We start from the raw sequence: 17031 nt of genomic DNA on the forward strand, positions 1-17031 counted from the left end.
ACCTTCGTGTGTGTTTTTTAGCCTACTATTGACTTTGTACTCTTGCTCTAGTAGCTGATATACTTGTCTTAAGTGTCATTATATGTAGACAAGAGATATTGATTCACACCTTCGTATGTGATTTTTAGCCCATTGTTGGCTTTGTACTCTTGCTCTAATAGCTGATACACTTGTTTTAAGTGTCATAGACAAGAGATGTTGATTCACACCTTCGTGTATGACTTTTATCTCATTGTTGGCTTTGTACACTTGTTCTAGTCGCTGATACACTTGATTTTGAGTGTCACTATATGTAGACAAAAGATATTTGTTCACACTTTCGTGTGTGATTTTTATCCCATTGTTGGCTTTGTGCACTTATTTTAGTCGTTGATACACTCATTTCAAGTGTCATTATAATTAGACAAGAGGTGTTTTTACACACCTTCGTGTGTGTCTTTGGCCCTTTAGTGGCATGTTGTTTATGATCTTGGTCTAGTCGCTGATACACTTGATATTTGAGGTTTGGAGGACTAGGAGGTGATTGCTTGTGATGGTTAAACCGATGCTCTAATTTACTCATTCAAATGTTTGAGAATTTTTTTAATCCTTTTCAAAAATTGTCTAAATGATTGATTAAAATAATTTCACGCATCTTGCATTGCATTGTTGAGGTTTGCAAAATATCATTTCTTGATATTTGTGAGAATGTAATTTTTCACAAATTGGTGTTGATTTGCAAATTTCATTTCTCCTTCCTTATATAAGTCTTTCTAAATCTCTCTTTGAAACTTCTAAATCTTTCATGAAAGATGTTTATAGATAAAGCTTTTTCGCATACTCATATTATGAGTCTTCTTGTGAACCCCCCTTGAGTATTGTTATGATAGGGACGTTGGTTCATAACTAAAGGTACTTGATTTTTTAGATTAGATTCATGCTTGTTATATGCATTTTATTGATAAAAATAATTATCTTTTTATTATTGTTTCATGTATATTAAAAATGCTTTAATTGCATGATGCATATATGTGTTCACATAATTGTATGCATGAAGTTAATTAGCTCTTTCTAATCCGTTTTGTAAAGGTTCTCTTACTCATTCAATAATCTTGTTTATTTTTCATGCCTTTGTTCATGTGTACTCCTTTGAGAGTGTTCATCTTGCCCTTGGGCACTTTTTTGTCTATTGAGAATCTAGTACCTTTTAGCACATAGCTTTAGTCTTGAAGACATAGTGCATGATCAATGCTTCTTAAGCATTTCTGTAATAAATAAAGATTTATTTATTTTATTTGTGTTCTTCCATTTATACCCTTTTATAGGTTTTGTTTAAAGTGTCGTTAATAGACTTTCTTTTGAGAGATTCGTGTGCTTTGTGGAAGACCGCCATTTTATTTAAGATAATTTTTATGCATAATTGTTTATCTCTTCTTAACAAATCACGTCCTTTAAATAATCAAATCTTCTTACGAGCAATGTAATGGTTTCTTGAAAAAATAAGTTGATTATGATCTTTGAGGGAAGTTCCTCTTGTCTTTCTTAATATCTAATGATTCGAAAAGTTATTACTATTTTGCTTAAACCGTTTTATTCTTGCTTTACAATATATTGTTAAAAATTTTGCAACTCTTGGGCTAGAATATTTTTCTTATGTACTTGGAGTCTTCTTTTGATTTGTTCTTTCTATGCAGCATCTTTAAGATGTGATACCTTCGATACATCATGGAGATAACCAATGAAGATGCTTAAGGATGATCACCAATAAAGGTGTTTTGAAGACTTATATTAGAAAGAATTTTCTGAGATGCCATAAAGATAGAGATTCCCCTTAAAGACTCTTGAAGACTTGGATTTCTTCCCAAGATTAGTTTTGTATTTCCAAACTTTCGAAATAACTTTCCCCGTCAAGTTTGAAGGGGAGTGTTAAAATATATATATATATATATATATATATATAATTCTTTTGTAATACCCAATAATGGTATTTTTGTCTTTTTATATAGTTGTTTTATAGAAACACCTATTTATTAATTAGGTTATTATTATTACTTTTTTTTATCATTTTTCTTTTTAATCCCCTTTTTAAACACGCATTGGGGGTCCCACATAGAGACGTTGGGAGCCCCCAATGGTCACAAATGTGACCCTTGGGGGCTCCCAACGTCTCTATGGGGAGCCCCCAATAGCTCTCCCTTTTGCTCTTTTTTGTTGTATAAATAGGGGTCATTCCCCCTTTTATTTGTATGCCTTTCAAAGCCCATTCCAATAAATATTCTATTATTTTTCATGCTTGTGTAGCCTTTTTAGGCTTTCATATTGTCCCTTTGTGGACTTCTTATTTGAATGCCGTAGTGCTTGGTCATTATTGGACTTTATGAATGTTTGTGCATTTTTGGGTTACACTTCTGCCTATTTCCTTACATCTATTGTAACGACCCTAACTCATACCTCCTTAGAAATGCGTTTTTTTTAAATCAATTGCGAAAATATTCCCAGAAACCCGAGGCCTTTACAGTTCCACTCTCAATTGGATAATCAAACACACCACAAGGGATCTTACATTTATCACCCTAAACCATAACAACTCATTATTTATTAATTATGAAAGGAAAAATGTTTAAACAATAATTGCAAAAGACATATCAGAGTTATTTAAATGACATAAAAGTAAATAAAGAAAAACTGATTCATGTTGTCCCTCTGTGAACTGTCTAGCAAAAGTGTGACACTCGTAGCTCTCCCAGAAGCTAGTCGCTTCAGTGACCCCCTACGTCTGCGAAAAAACCACATAAGCAAGATATAAAAAATATGAGAAATTATGCGTACACGTACAACATCTAATAAAATAAATAATCATAAAGAATACAAATAAGATTCATGCATTAACTCAGAAGTATGCAATTATGACAAATTCATAATTCACTTAAGCATTAATGCAATAGAAAATACTTATTAAGCATGAGAGCACATTTAATAAGTAAAAAGAATAACAAATTTAGCATTACACTCATTTAACATGCTTTAGGGAATAATATTATGCATTCACCAACATTTATTAGTTAAGGGAACAGGTAAACATGCATGATCTAATGCATAACAGGAATATACATGACTTTTGTGCAATGCATGAATACATTATCTATCATTATAGTTTTAGTTTCATATGCATGTCTCTATTAAATGCAAACAATTTAAGTTCCTCTTTTTAATTATCGTTGCCCGCGGATACACCAAACGGGTAAAATTTTCCGAGGTCAAGTAGGGTTCCCAGGGTAACTTAGCACATAAGTTGTATTTTATTACTGGGTTTCAAGCTTAGCCCTCGACCGAATCACCTTCGCAACATTAGACCTCCATATCTAATGTCGGGACACTAAATACCTCCACATCCAATAGTGTCACTTTCTTGGTATATCAAAACAACAGTTGTGTCTACACACCACCCTCAGGTAAAGTGACAAAATCTATTTAAAATCGTGACCAGGAGGAAGAACCTCAATATCGGATTCAGAGGTTATAAATAAAGCACACAGAGTTTTTGTATCCTCATGGTCCCCCAAAACCGACTATCTAAGATTCTCATTCTTCCGACGGAAGATCTCAGAACGTATATTACATTGCACTTTTATTTCTATTTGATTATTATTATCCAATTTCTTTAATTTGCAATTCAACGCATGCAAACAAAGGCAAAAGCTCGCATATTCCCCTACGAGAACCATCACGGGGTCACCGCCCGTTAAAGAAACCATGGATTGATTAATACCCGTATGTGATGTAGGTAACACACACATAGTGAAAATGCATATGAATGAGCAATGACATGCATATGCTTGGGTTTATGATTTCATGAGTGCACATGCTTTTGGCACTTTGGCCTAGTGTTATGAATGAAACACTAATTTGGTTTTATTATGTGGTGCATCGATGGCCTAAATGGACCATCACCGGCCTGGAGAGTCGTGGGTTTGGTTTGCTTTTACATATGTTTTTAACTGCATCACTTGAACCACATAAGATGATTTGGCACATTACTACACTGTTCTAGTGGTTTATACGGGCTGGAGTCCCGAATGGGTCCCCACAAGGGAGGATGCGGGTTTTCACTTTACTTTTGCATATGGTGTTGCAAACTTAAAGAATTAACTTTAATAAAAATATAATAAGAACAATGTAATATACATTCTTTAGAGATCCGGTCTTGGGGAGACTGTGAGGATACAAAAACTCTGTGTGCTGTAATTTTGTCTCATGAACCCGATATTGAGGTTCTTTCTCCTGGCTACGGTTTTAGGGAGAGTCCGCCACTTTACCTGGGAGTGGTGTGTTTGACACAGCTGTTGTTTATGGTACCAAGGAAGTGGCACATGTGGGCGTGGGGTGTCCCTTGTATCTCCGACATTAGATGTGGAGGTCTAATGTTCCGAAGGTGATTCGGTCGAGGGCTAACTTGGAACCCAGTAATAAAATACAAATTGTGTGCTAAGCTACCTTGGGAACCTACTTGACCTCAGAGATTATACCTGTTTGGTGTATCCGCGGGCAACGGTAATTAAAAATAAGAACTTAAAGTTGCGTGCATTTAATAGGGCATGCATATGGAAAGATGAAACTTAAATGAAAGATAACAGAAGAAATCATGCATTGCACATAATCATGCATTTTCCTGTTATGTATTAGATCATGCATGTATGAATCATTCTCTATATCATGACATGATTTGGCGGTAGCATATGATTTACTTCTTGAAATCATGCTGCAAGGTTTGGTTATTTAGTTCTTAATATATGGTACTGCTTTATTGTTCTTGACTGGTGAGCATATGTAATTGTTGATAGGTATGGATATTTGAATGTTGCAAATTTTATATCTGCACTCACTAAAATCATTGCATGAAATCTTATCAATGTTCTTTGTCTCACCTGGTTTCTTTAGAAGTAGCTGTGCTCAGAATTTCGGTTCTGACACCCTACTTTGTTGGTTTTTCAGAGGATATGGTGAACAGTGAAGTTAGACTGGCTACTGGGGATCGATGAGAGTCATACTTATGTATGCAAAATTATTTTAGAAAACCAATTTTTCATAATCATATACCATGTTGAAGAGGGAGCGGAAACAAATTACAAGAATGCATAATGCATAATGCATTCATAAAGTCCAGCATTGGAGAAACACAACCTCATAACGAAGAATAACATAATGGTCCACAAGGGACACCACACGAAGCCTACGAAGAGGAACAAGTTGAACATAATTTATTGAATGAGGGCCAAAAGGCCATAATGAGCATATGCATAAAATATCATGAAATAAATCAACACCTAAAAGAGTCATTAATGATCATGCTGCAATCATACTTTAGTCAAGTAATATGAACCGATAAGATAGAAAGACAAGTGTTTTTTATTTTTAGCAAGTCCTTTGAAAGCGATTTCAAGAGGGAAATGCTCAAAAGAGTGTATAAAACACAAGAGTTCAAAAAGGTTTTAAGTCCACTTAAGAGGCAAAATAATGAGAGTTATTTGAATAGAGAACCTTACACATTTAGGAACATCTCACTCAAATGATTACAAAAACTCATTTTGCATATCAAATATAAAAGGTGACCAAAAAATCAATTTGATTTTAAAATATGCATATTAATGTTATGATTCACTTGTATCTTAAAAAGACAAAATATGAATGAAATTTCACAAATTTCAACAATAATTCATCCATTACAAGCAACTACCTCATTAGTCCTCTAAAACCCACAAATCAAGTGTGTAAGCTACTAGATCAAGAACATAAATATAATGCCATTAAAGGCCAAGGACACACACAACGGTGTGTAAAAGAACTTCTTGTCTACATGTAATAATACTTGAAATGAGTGCATCAACGATAAGACCAAGAGAATACACGCCAACATGGACCAAAAGCATCTCTTGTCTACGTAAAAATACACTCAAGACCAAGTATGTTAAACTACTAGAACAAGAGTATCAAGTCAACCATGGGCTAAAACACAATACATCTCTTGTCTACATAAAATGACACTTGAAATGAGTGAAAGAAGCCAACCATGGGCATACATCTTAGCGACTAGAACAAGGACACAAATGCCAACATGGACTAAAATCACACACCATGGTGTGAATCAACGTGTCTTGTCTACATATAATAACACTCAAGACAAGTGTGTTCAGCTACTAGACCAAGAGAGCAAAGCCAACAAAGGGCTACCAACACACAATGGTGTAATAATATGTCTTGTCTACATATGATGACACTTAGATAAGAGGTATAAGAGGAGAAGACTTTTGAGGCAATAAAACTTGTAATGACAAACATATATATAAAACCTTGGACAATATTTTGAAAATAAATATGTGCACATACGTACAACAAGAACACTTGGAACACTTGTGCACAAAAGCATGTAAAAGTATCTTTAACAAGATACTATAATCGATGGAACAATATAAATGTAAGAACATACACATACCAAGAACACTTGGAACACTTGTGCACAAAAGCACAAAACACGAAATCACAAATGTGCAAATGCACTCATAAGATTCATAAGCAATAAAAGGTTGGGCAATAAACCCCAACACCCTTGAATTAAATATACCTTAAAACATTTAAGGTTCCAAGACACCATATATCCATCACATTTATATATAAATAAGAGCATCCATAAGATCAATGGCTAAAAGAAAACGAGTGACACACTCATAATTAGAGATCATATAACAAATCATTCTAGAGTCCCAAGGTGCCCATAACTCACCTCAACAACCATCTTTAATATGGTAATTGGACAATCTAAAATGACATAACACAAGGTGCCCTTAACTCACCTCAACAATTATCTCTAATATAATAATAAGGCCATACAAAAAGGATTGATGAATCATATAACTTGTGATGGATAAAAATAAATGTCATAAAAAGGCAATGAACACTTAGGGAAATCATTTTCCAAATATGTGATTTTACAAAAAGGGCCGATTCAAAGGTCCAACATAATTAATCACAACAATATGCCTTATAATAATTTTGCATAAATACGAAATTATGTTCAATCATGATCATTATCAAAAGACTCAAAAAACACAACATGAAATATTTAAGCAATGTCATGTTGTGAGGACGGATTTGGAATAATCCAAGAATCAAATCAAGCCTCTATAAATTGCAATTATATGCATACCAAAATGGCAATAATCTTAAATTAGCAAATTTAGGACATGTAACAAGAAATTACGGAAGCACTTATAATGATAAAAGGAACAATCTCACAAGTCCACTAAGGGACAAAACAAGCCCTAAGAAAGGCAATATATATCATCTCTTTATTGAAAAGAGAGTACCATGTGAAAATGTCTATGAATAGACAATACACATACAAGCATGAATACTTTATAAAAGAAGTGTACGAAGACACTCTCACAACACTTGAACAAAATACGCAAAAAGCATAATAATAGCAAACATGCAATAATGCATGTATAAAAAGGAGCAAATGCATGAGACTCTCAAGCTTTCACAAAGATGGTAATATTAAAAAAATCTCATAAAAAACCAATATTAAAAAAAAGCTTATAACAATCATGAAATCTTCTCAAAGAGTATATACTCATAAGAAGATTCACAAGGATAAAAAGGCCTCTCAAGGAGAGATCCAACAAACAAAATTCTCAAATGAGGATACATACGAAAGGAAGAGAGAAAACTTTATTAAAGTGGAAAAAATCCCCAAAGAGAATACTAGGATTGCATTATGGCATAAATCTATAAACAAAAATTCATAATATTATATGACTTAATAGATTATAACCAATGGCATGAATATGTTTTAAATAAACACAACATGAAATATTTAAAACATATGTAATAAGTATGCAATATTAATGAAGACCATAAATCTTATAATAAAACATATTCTTGAAATTGAATTGAAGAATGAAAAGAGGATAACCATATTTTATGAGATCATTTTTCAAACTTAATTCAACCGATATTATAAAAATGCCTTCTTAATCAAACATTGCTCGTATGAAAAAGAACTCATTAGGTAGGAAAAAAAACATCATTTTTCAAAGACACATGTTATTATGAAAAAACCTCATATAGGACATTTTAGAGGGTAAACACATACCTTTAATATGAAATAATTATGATGAGAGTATGTGAGCAATGCTACATCTCTCACAAACATTTTACTTCTAACATAACTTTCTTAAAAAAACTTATTTTTTAAGAAAAGACATACGAAAAATAATATAAAAAGTTCAATGGAATTGTTAAGAATCCAAACTCATAATGACATGGAGAACACAAATGCAAACACATATCTAATTCTTTATACTGCTCAATACTTAAAGAAATATAATGCATACCAAACATTTTTAAGAAGCAAAAGAGAGAAACACATATGAAAAATCATATAATTCTTCATAATGCATAATACTTAAAGAAATATAATGCATATCAAATAAGTAAAAGAGAGAAACAAGAACTTCACCATTCTTCTTTAAAATTTCTTGAATAGCACGCTTCCCAATGCAATAAAGAGCAACTCGATCCCAACCTTGCTCTGATACCATGTAAGGAAACGGTTTTGAATATATTAGGTTCAATAATGAACCAATACACATGCACATGAAGTGCGAATATACCCACTAAAGGGGAAAACACAAGCACATAATGTGCTAACACATAAACCCACAAAGGGGCAAAAATGCCTATAAGGCATAAGTTGATATTATTGAAAAGAGGAAGGGTGTAACACCCATTACATGGAGCAAAGGCTCCTCCAAAGGAGTAAATAATTTACAAGGGGGAGACCCCTATTTATAACAAGAGAGGAGCCACATAGGGGGCTCCCAAAGGAGTCATTGGGAGCCCCCAATGGTCACATTTGTGACCGTTGGGGGCAACCCAACGACTCTTTGGGGAGCCTCCCTAGGTGGCGCAAACCACAAGAACGAATAAAATAAAAAAATAAAAATAAAAATAAAAATAAAGTTACAAACATATTTCAAATGAAATATGCGTAAAAAGATGAAAAGACTAAACTACCCTTATGCCTAATAATAGAGAAATATATATTTTATATATATAATTAGGAAGATACATATGCATATATACCATATATGTATGTGTATCATCCTTCATATATATAAAATATATATAAGATTACAAAGATTGAATGATACATTTTAACACATAGTGGCTCTTTCTTTTTTTGTTTCAGTTCTTCTTGCTTTTTCAGTTGTTACTTTACTTTCAGTCGATTCAAAACATTGTCTCTACAATTTACTCTTACTCATAAATAAAGAAATTGTTTTTATTCTTATGGATGATGGTCGCAAGTTCGTTTGTGGTAGTTGGGTTATCCAATGGAAATTGAAACTGTGAGGACCCCCGATCTCTGGGAAGGTTTCCGCATTGAAAAAAAAATATTCCGCATTTTTAAAGGGTATGGATTGGGGTCGTTACACATAGATTGTAGGAATATTGTCATTCTTACTTTCCAATAGCCATAGTTTGTTCCGTCGAAGAGAGGAGGACGAACAGAGGAGCATCCTTCTTTGTGCTGAGATGATGTTGCCATGCTAGATGATGGTCAAATAAAAAAAATAGCAAACCTGCTCTGATACCAAATGAAAGTGTTATAGGATCGAGGCAACGAGCACTAGAGAGGGGATGAATAGTGTTTTTAAATAACGTCTTTGAAATTTTGAAGGATTTTGAGATTCGCAAAGCAATCACACAAAGAACACAAGAATTTATGTCCAAATCTGGACTCAAAAAAAAAATGCGGTGAAAGGGAGCTGGGTGGTGGATTAGGACAAAAAAATTTACTCCCCCCGAAGCATCCCCTTATCCTCTGAGTCCTCTCCTACTCCGATGCTCCTCTGGCGACTGCACGTGCAAGGTATGTCTCTCTCCCAATGTCTCTTTGGGTTCTGTGCAAGTCTGCAACCCAACCCTACAGAGTTGGGTTCTGCGCTGACAATCCCAGCCCACCAGGCTGCCCAAAAAATTATTAGGATCATTATCATATCGTCATATACATTGTGTAAGATATACTTTTGGTATGTAATTATGCATTGTTTGCTTCTTTTATTAGTATACTGTATAATTTACTTCTTTTCTGCTTTACTTATTTGATTGTTTTCACAATATATTTAGGTTGATTTAATTATGATGTTAGTTTTTATACAACAACAACAACAACAACAACTACGCCTTCATCCCAAAACAATTGGGGTCAGCGATATGAACCAAAAAGAAATTCATTTTGGGTCTTCCACATGAATCCTTTTCCTCCAATCATTTCTATCCAACACCATGTCCTCGGTGAGGTTCAAAGCATTCATATCCTTTCCTATCATCTCCATCCAAGTCTTCCTAGGCCTACCCCGACCTCTTTTAACTAATATATTTTCCCATTTCTCCAACCTTCTAACTGGAGCATCATTAGGCCTTCGCCGAATATGTCCAAACCACCGTAAACGATTCTCTCGCATCTTATTTTCAATGGGTGCAACACCTACCTTCTTACGTATCTCTTCGTTCCGAATCTTATCTTTTATTGTATTTCCACACATCCATCTAAGCATCCGCATCTCAGCTACACTCATTTTTTGAATATGATGTCTCTTGGCAGCCCAACATTCCGTACCATATAGTAAAGCGGGTCTAATAGTCGTCCTATAAAACTTTCCCTTCAACCGCAATGGCATTCTACGATCGCACAGCACTCCAGTAGCACTTTTCCATTTCATCCACCCAACCTTTATCCTATGATTTACATCTCCATCAATTTCTCCATACTTTTGAATGATGGATCCCAAATATTTGAAATAATCATTCACCGGTATATCTTGCTCACCAAGCTTCACTACACTCCCATCACTACTTCGTTGCTTACTAAACCGACATTCCATATATTCAGTCTTACTCTTACTCAACTTAAAACCTCTAGCTTCCAATGTCTGTCTCCATAATTCTAACTTAGCATTAACCCCAGCTCTAGACTCATCAATCAAAACAATATCATCAGCAAACAACATACACCACGGTACATTTTCTTGAATTGATCTCGTAAGTTCATCCATCACTATCGCAAATAGGAAAGGGCTTAAAGCAGATCCTTGATGTAACCCAACCGTTATCGGAAAATTGGTTGTCACCCCTCCACAAGTGCGGACATTGGTTACTACTCCTTCATACATATCTTTAATTATACTAATGTACTTGAGAGAAACACCTTTCTTCATCATTGTCCACCAGAGAACGTCCCTAGGTACTCTATCGTATGCCTTCTCTAAATCAATAAAAACCATATGCAAATCTTTGTTCATCTCTCTATATCTTTCAATAAGTTGTCTAAGAAGATGTATAGCTTCCATAGTTGATCTTCCAGGCATAAAACCAAATTGATTCTCCGATATCATGACAACCTTCCTCAACCTAGACTCAATCACCCTCTCCCAAAGTTTCATAGTATGACTCATGAGTTTTATACCACGATAGTTTGTGCAATCTTGTATATCACCCTTATTCTTATATAAAGGCACCAAAGTACTCTTCCTCCACTCATTAGGCATCTTATTTGTTCGCCAAATCAAGTTAAAAAGATTTGTCAACCATTCTAAACCTTTCTCTCCCAAGCATTTCCAAGCCTCGATAGGTATACCATCTGGGCCAACTGCCCTTCTTGATTTCATTTTCTTCAAAGCCTCTGCAATTTCTTTCTTTTGAATCTTGCGCATGAAGTCACGATTTATCTCATGAAAAGGAATGGAGAAGTCTCCAAGATCTTGAGCATGACTATCATTAAATAGCTTATCAAAATAATCTTTCCATCTCTCCTTAATCTCCTCATCTTTGACTAAAACCCTTTGCGTTTCATCTTTGATACATCTAACCATACCCAAATCCTTCGATTTCCTATCTCTCATCTTTGCAAGCCTATAAATATCCTTCTCGCCTTCTTTGGTATCCAACTTGTCATAAACCTCCTTATATACCTTAGCCCTCGCGTTTCGAACAACTTTTTTAGCTTCCTTCTTTGCTATCATATACTTCTCCAAATTCTCATTATCACGACTCTTACTTAGATTTCTATAACACTCTCTTTTAACCTTAATAGCTAATTTGACATCCTCGTTCCACCATGATGTATCCTTACCTAGTGGTGCACCGCCTTTAGACTCACCCAATACCTCCTTAGCTACTTTTCTCATACCACCCGCTATCTTATTCCACATTGATTCTGAATCCTCCTCGAGACACCAATCAACTTCCTTAACTACCTGCTCTACAAACATTCCTTGTTTAGCTCCTTTCAGTGCCCACCACTTAATTCTAGGATCTATCCTATGTCTATCCCTTTTGCGGCATTGTCTAATTCTAAGATCTAAAATTAAGACTCTATGTTGTGTAGCTACACTTTCTCCTGGTATAACCTTACAATCGATGCAACAACCCCTATCTCTCTTTCTAAGTAGGAAAAAATCTATTTGACTCGTATTAACCCCACTTTTAAATGTTACTAGGTGAGACTCCCTCTTCCTAAACCAAGTGTTTGCTAAGATCATATCATAGGACAAACAAAAATCTAAAATCCTTTCTCCACTTTCATTTCTTTCTCCTATACCATAGCCTCCATGGATATTCTCAAATCCATCCCTACTAATGCCTACATGTCCATTAGTTTTTATGATGAAGAATAAAATTGTAGATTGTTAATTTGATTTATTGCATGCATGATGAATTGATGATATGATAATTATTTTTTATTTCATTAGTGTTACTGATATATATATATATATATATATATATATATATATATATATATACTCCTGCAGCCCGACACCCAAGTTTTTTTTAAAGTGCGCATCGCCGCACCCACACCTATGTGACATAGGTAGCATGCATATGGTTGCTTGTGTTATGTTCATATTAACAAGGCATTAAGGAATAAGTTCGATGCTAAGGACTATGTATGTAAATTTGTTAGTTATACTGATGAGTACAAAAGTTTCAAGTACTATGATATTAAAAATATGTGCATTCAAACTTCCAAAAATGTTATTTTTGATGAAGCTCTAATCAAAAGGAAGAAAAAAGAGAGGACTGCAGTCGGCCTTGGTTAAGTGAGAAGCACTTTCTAGGTTCCAAATTCCAATTATAAAGATGTTGAGACAAAATGAAAAGCAGCAAGTAGAAGGTTCCATTGAGGTAGAAAGATGGATGCCAGTAGAAGAAAATCAATCGGCACCATAGATTATCGGATATATGCTTACACTAGGAGGGATAAAGGATTATCAAATGTTGATGTGCAGGAAGGTTCCAGTAATCAAAATCATGTAGTTAATCTAAATGAAGCAGATGCTGTTTGACATGAATTAAGGAGATCTAATGGAATTCAGCATCCTATTGTAAGGTGAGTAAGTTATCAAAATTTCATGTTGGAGCATCAAGCTTTTCTACGCAAATTTAGAAAAAGAACGAACCTGAATCTTATGCTCAAGCTGCTCGAAATAAAAGATGAGTAGAAGTGATGAATGAAGAAGTGAATGCATTGTATGAGTGTCAAACATGGAAAGTTGTGAAGAGACTACAAAACAAAAATATAGCTGCTCAAAGTGGGTTAATAAGATCAAATATAAACCTAATGGCACAATTTAAAGACATAAGGCATGACTAGTGGCAAAAGGGTTTATTCAAGAACATGGGAGATTACAACAAGACTTTCACTTGTGTCATGAAGACGAGAACTATTTGAATTCTTTTGTCTCTTTCAGTTGATCGCGGTTGGTCACTGAGTCAACTAGATGTTAAAAACACATTTCTTCAGGGAGAACTCAAAGAGGAAATAAATATGAAACGATCTCCAAGTTACAGTGAGGAAGATCCAGTTCATCATGTGCAGTCTAAAGAGGGCCACATATGACTTGAAGCAAGCTTCTTGGTTGTGGTTCGAAATCTTCTCTTTGGAAATTCAGAAACATGGGTTTTACATATCATTCCCTGGCCATTCATAAAGGTAAAAATTATATAACAGTCCTGCTTATTTATATTGACAATATCATTGTTATAGGAAGTTCTGAATGTGTAGGTAAAGAGATTTAAAATAAAGGGTCTTGGAGAGCTAAAATATTTCCTAGGTGTTGAGGTTGACAGAGGAAAAGATGGGCTCACCCTAACTCAACACAAGTATACTCTTGATCTTCTAAAGATGATGGGTATGATTGATTGTATGCCCTTAATGACTACTATCCCCATTCATCAAAGATTGAACCTGAATGATGGAGAGTTATATGATGATCCAATTAGATATAGAAGCATTGTGAGAATGATGCAGTATCTTACCTTCGTTCCGTCAGACATGGTTTATGCTGTGAATTAGGTGTCACACTTCATGCATCAGCCTAGGACTGGTCACATAGAGGCTGTGAAGAGGATTTTGCGTTAGTTAAAAGGGATACTTGGATATGATCTTCATTATTAAAGGACACAAGGAAAAAATTTTCTTACAGTGATAGCTTTTTCAAATGCTGACTGGGCAGGTGATTCTAATGAAGGAAGATCAATTTCAAGTGAGTGTTTTTGACAATGGTAATTTGATTTCCTGGTCGATTTGTTAACCAAGGGCTATAGCCCGATCAAGGGCAGAGGCTAAGCATCAAACTATAGCTATAGCTTCAGAACTCATGGGCATCTATTGCATGGTTTGGATAAAAAATTCCGAGGTTGATTTTGTTCTGTGATAAAGTGACATTAAAACTTCATTGAATCCAGTTCACTGTAGGAGGATGAAACATATTGAAATTAATCAACATTTCAGTAGAAACAAGATAGAAGATGGAGAGTTAGAGGCAAAGCTTGTTGGCAGAGAAAATCAACTTGCAAATTTGTTTATGAAGGGCCGAACCAAGCGAAGATTTTGGAAGTCCAAGTTGTCCATGGTGATCACCATGTACAACTTGAGGGAGGCTATTGAGTCGTGACTCGTGAACGGGTAGTGAACCTAAGTTTAGATCGGATCCATTAGTCATGTGAACTGCTGTTTACATATATAATTTCTGTTTAAATTATTACCCCTTTGTATTAAGAATAATTTGTATATTAATGATGGGGGTATATTTTTAATTGTACCAAAGATGTGGCAATTTTATACATAAAGAAGGTTATCACACGAGATCCCATATTGCAAATCGTGCTCTTGGAAAACCCCTCTTAAGTCTTCTCTTCTTCTCTCTTTTAATGGTGATTCTAGCAAAACTGAAGATACCCAAATCTAAGACTAGTTACAAATTTAAGTAAATTCTTTGTTAAGATGATTACTTTAGATGCCCATAATCTAAAGCCATCAGAGCCTTTCTAAGCTCTTGGTTAAATCATAGTGAACTTCCAATACCATAAGGCAATATGTGTTAAGATAAATGTAACCTTTTTGTGTATTTTCATATATATATATATATATATATATCTATATATATATATCTTAGTCAACATTTGTTGACTTTATCTAGCCATTGGAGGCTAGTCCAACAGCTAGATTTTTAGCTGTTGGACTCTCTCCAATGGCTAGAAGGGACTCTCCCTATTCCCTCTTCTCTCCTCTTTCCTTATAGATATGAGTGTGTGTATATGTGAGGGTTGAGAGAGTGATGGGTAGCTTTTAGGCTTTTGTGTTTGAGTGTTTTGTAGTGAGGTTGGTTGAGATTTTGTACTTTTTTGTATTATTTGAATTTCATTCTTAATGGAATTATTCATTTTATTAATTCTTGTATTCCATCTTTACTTCTATGGAGAGCTTGTATTCAAATACATTTTATTTTGGTTCTTGGTGTTCGTTCCGAAGTGCATTGGGATCCGTGCTTTTTTTTTTGTGACAATATGTACATTAAGTTTGTCAAAGATGTCATTCACTATTTCACTTATTAAGGCTCATCTTGATTCCATATGTAAAAACATTTCATATATCCATCCCACACTAAAAGCCATTTTCGGTGAAATAAAGGTAAAAGATGGCATATTCATGTCAATCTCTTATGTTTCACCAAAGGCAGCAAAATCAAATCTTGCACATATTTAAGTAGCCCAGACTCCCTGCATGCTTCATCATGAGCAACGGTTTTAAGCTCTGCACAAAGTCTAGTTCTGGCAGACTAACATTGTGAAGAAGACACATAGTGATACTGAATTCTGATTCAGCGAATTTATTTTATTAGCAGGGTAAAAGTTGCTGAAGGTACAAAGTTGAAGAAAGGTTGTTCTATGATGAAGTTCCCCTAACACAGCAACAGGCCTAAGTCCAGAACCAAAATGCTAAATGCCAGATTATGGTGTGACTTGAGAAATTCCAAATATTGGTAAGGTGAAATTCAAGATTAGTGTATTAAGTAATCCTTGTTGAAAACCACCATTCCTCCAACAGCCATGCTGCTGAAGAAAGGATCTTCCAGTTCATAACTGCATAAATGTATAACCAAAGAAGCACACATCGACTAAACAAGCAGAATGAGTATGTGATGGAATTTCATCCTTTAAGCAAGTATAACTTCCTAAGTTCTTTCACAATGACTTCCAAACCAATAACAAATTCTATAAGCTGTTAATTGTGAAATACAAATACTAACATTGGAGGTCATTTTGAAATATAATATAAGTAGTCTCAGTTGATTCAATATATGGACTTACAAACTCACTACCAAAAACGTGAATATCAGTATAATCACGAGTCTTCGTGTAGTACTTCAAGTCAGCTTTTTTACATAGAGCAACCTTTGCAGATAAATCTAACACAGTCACCAGGTAAGTTTTCCCCTGTTGCATATAGACAGCTCCTTCATAAACCTGAAAGATGGACATTAAGGAGAGGTAAGTAACAAAATTTTGTTTGCACATGCAAAATGTTTCCTTTAGTAAAAAAATTAGGAAACCACATTTCAAAAGGTATATTTGTAATATCTTGGGAATTCGTGGATTTTTTAAAAATTTTATAAATGTTATTTTTACTTAAATAAATCTATTTTTCGC

The 17031-nt window shown here is 34.6% G+C and overlaps 1 protein-coding gene across 7 annotated transcripts in view; it reads right to left on the reverse strand.

Annotated features, from left to right (window-relative positions):
* Positions 1-17031, reverse strand: part of LOC149818886 (UBQ, helicase-c and DEAD-like helicase domain-containing protein) — a 257306-nt gene that overhangs the window by 60790 nt on the left and 179485 nt on the right. For 6 of the 7 annotated variants that reach the window (XM_089985761.1, XM_089985760.1, XM_089985759.1 and 3 more), the window contains one exon: positions 16693-16848. In XM_089985761.1, coding sequence (XP_089841887.1) covers positions 16693-16848 — 156 coding nt within the window. The remainder of the gene's footprint in view (positions 1-16692; positions 16849-17031) is intronic. The other variant, XR_016427405.1, reaches the window with a different exon arrangement.

This window comes from Nuphar pumila, chromosome 13 (assembly GCF_984573655.1).
Source record: "Nuphar pumila chromosome 13, dmNupPumi1.hap1.1, whole genome shotgun sequence".
Classification (NCBI taxonomy): domain Eukaryota; kingdom Viridiplantae; phylum Streptophyta; class Magnoliopsida; order Nymphaeales; family Nymphaeaceae; genus Nuphar; species Nuphar pumila.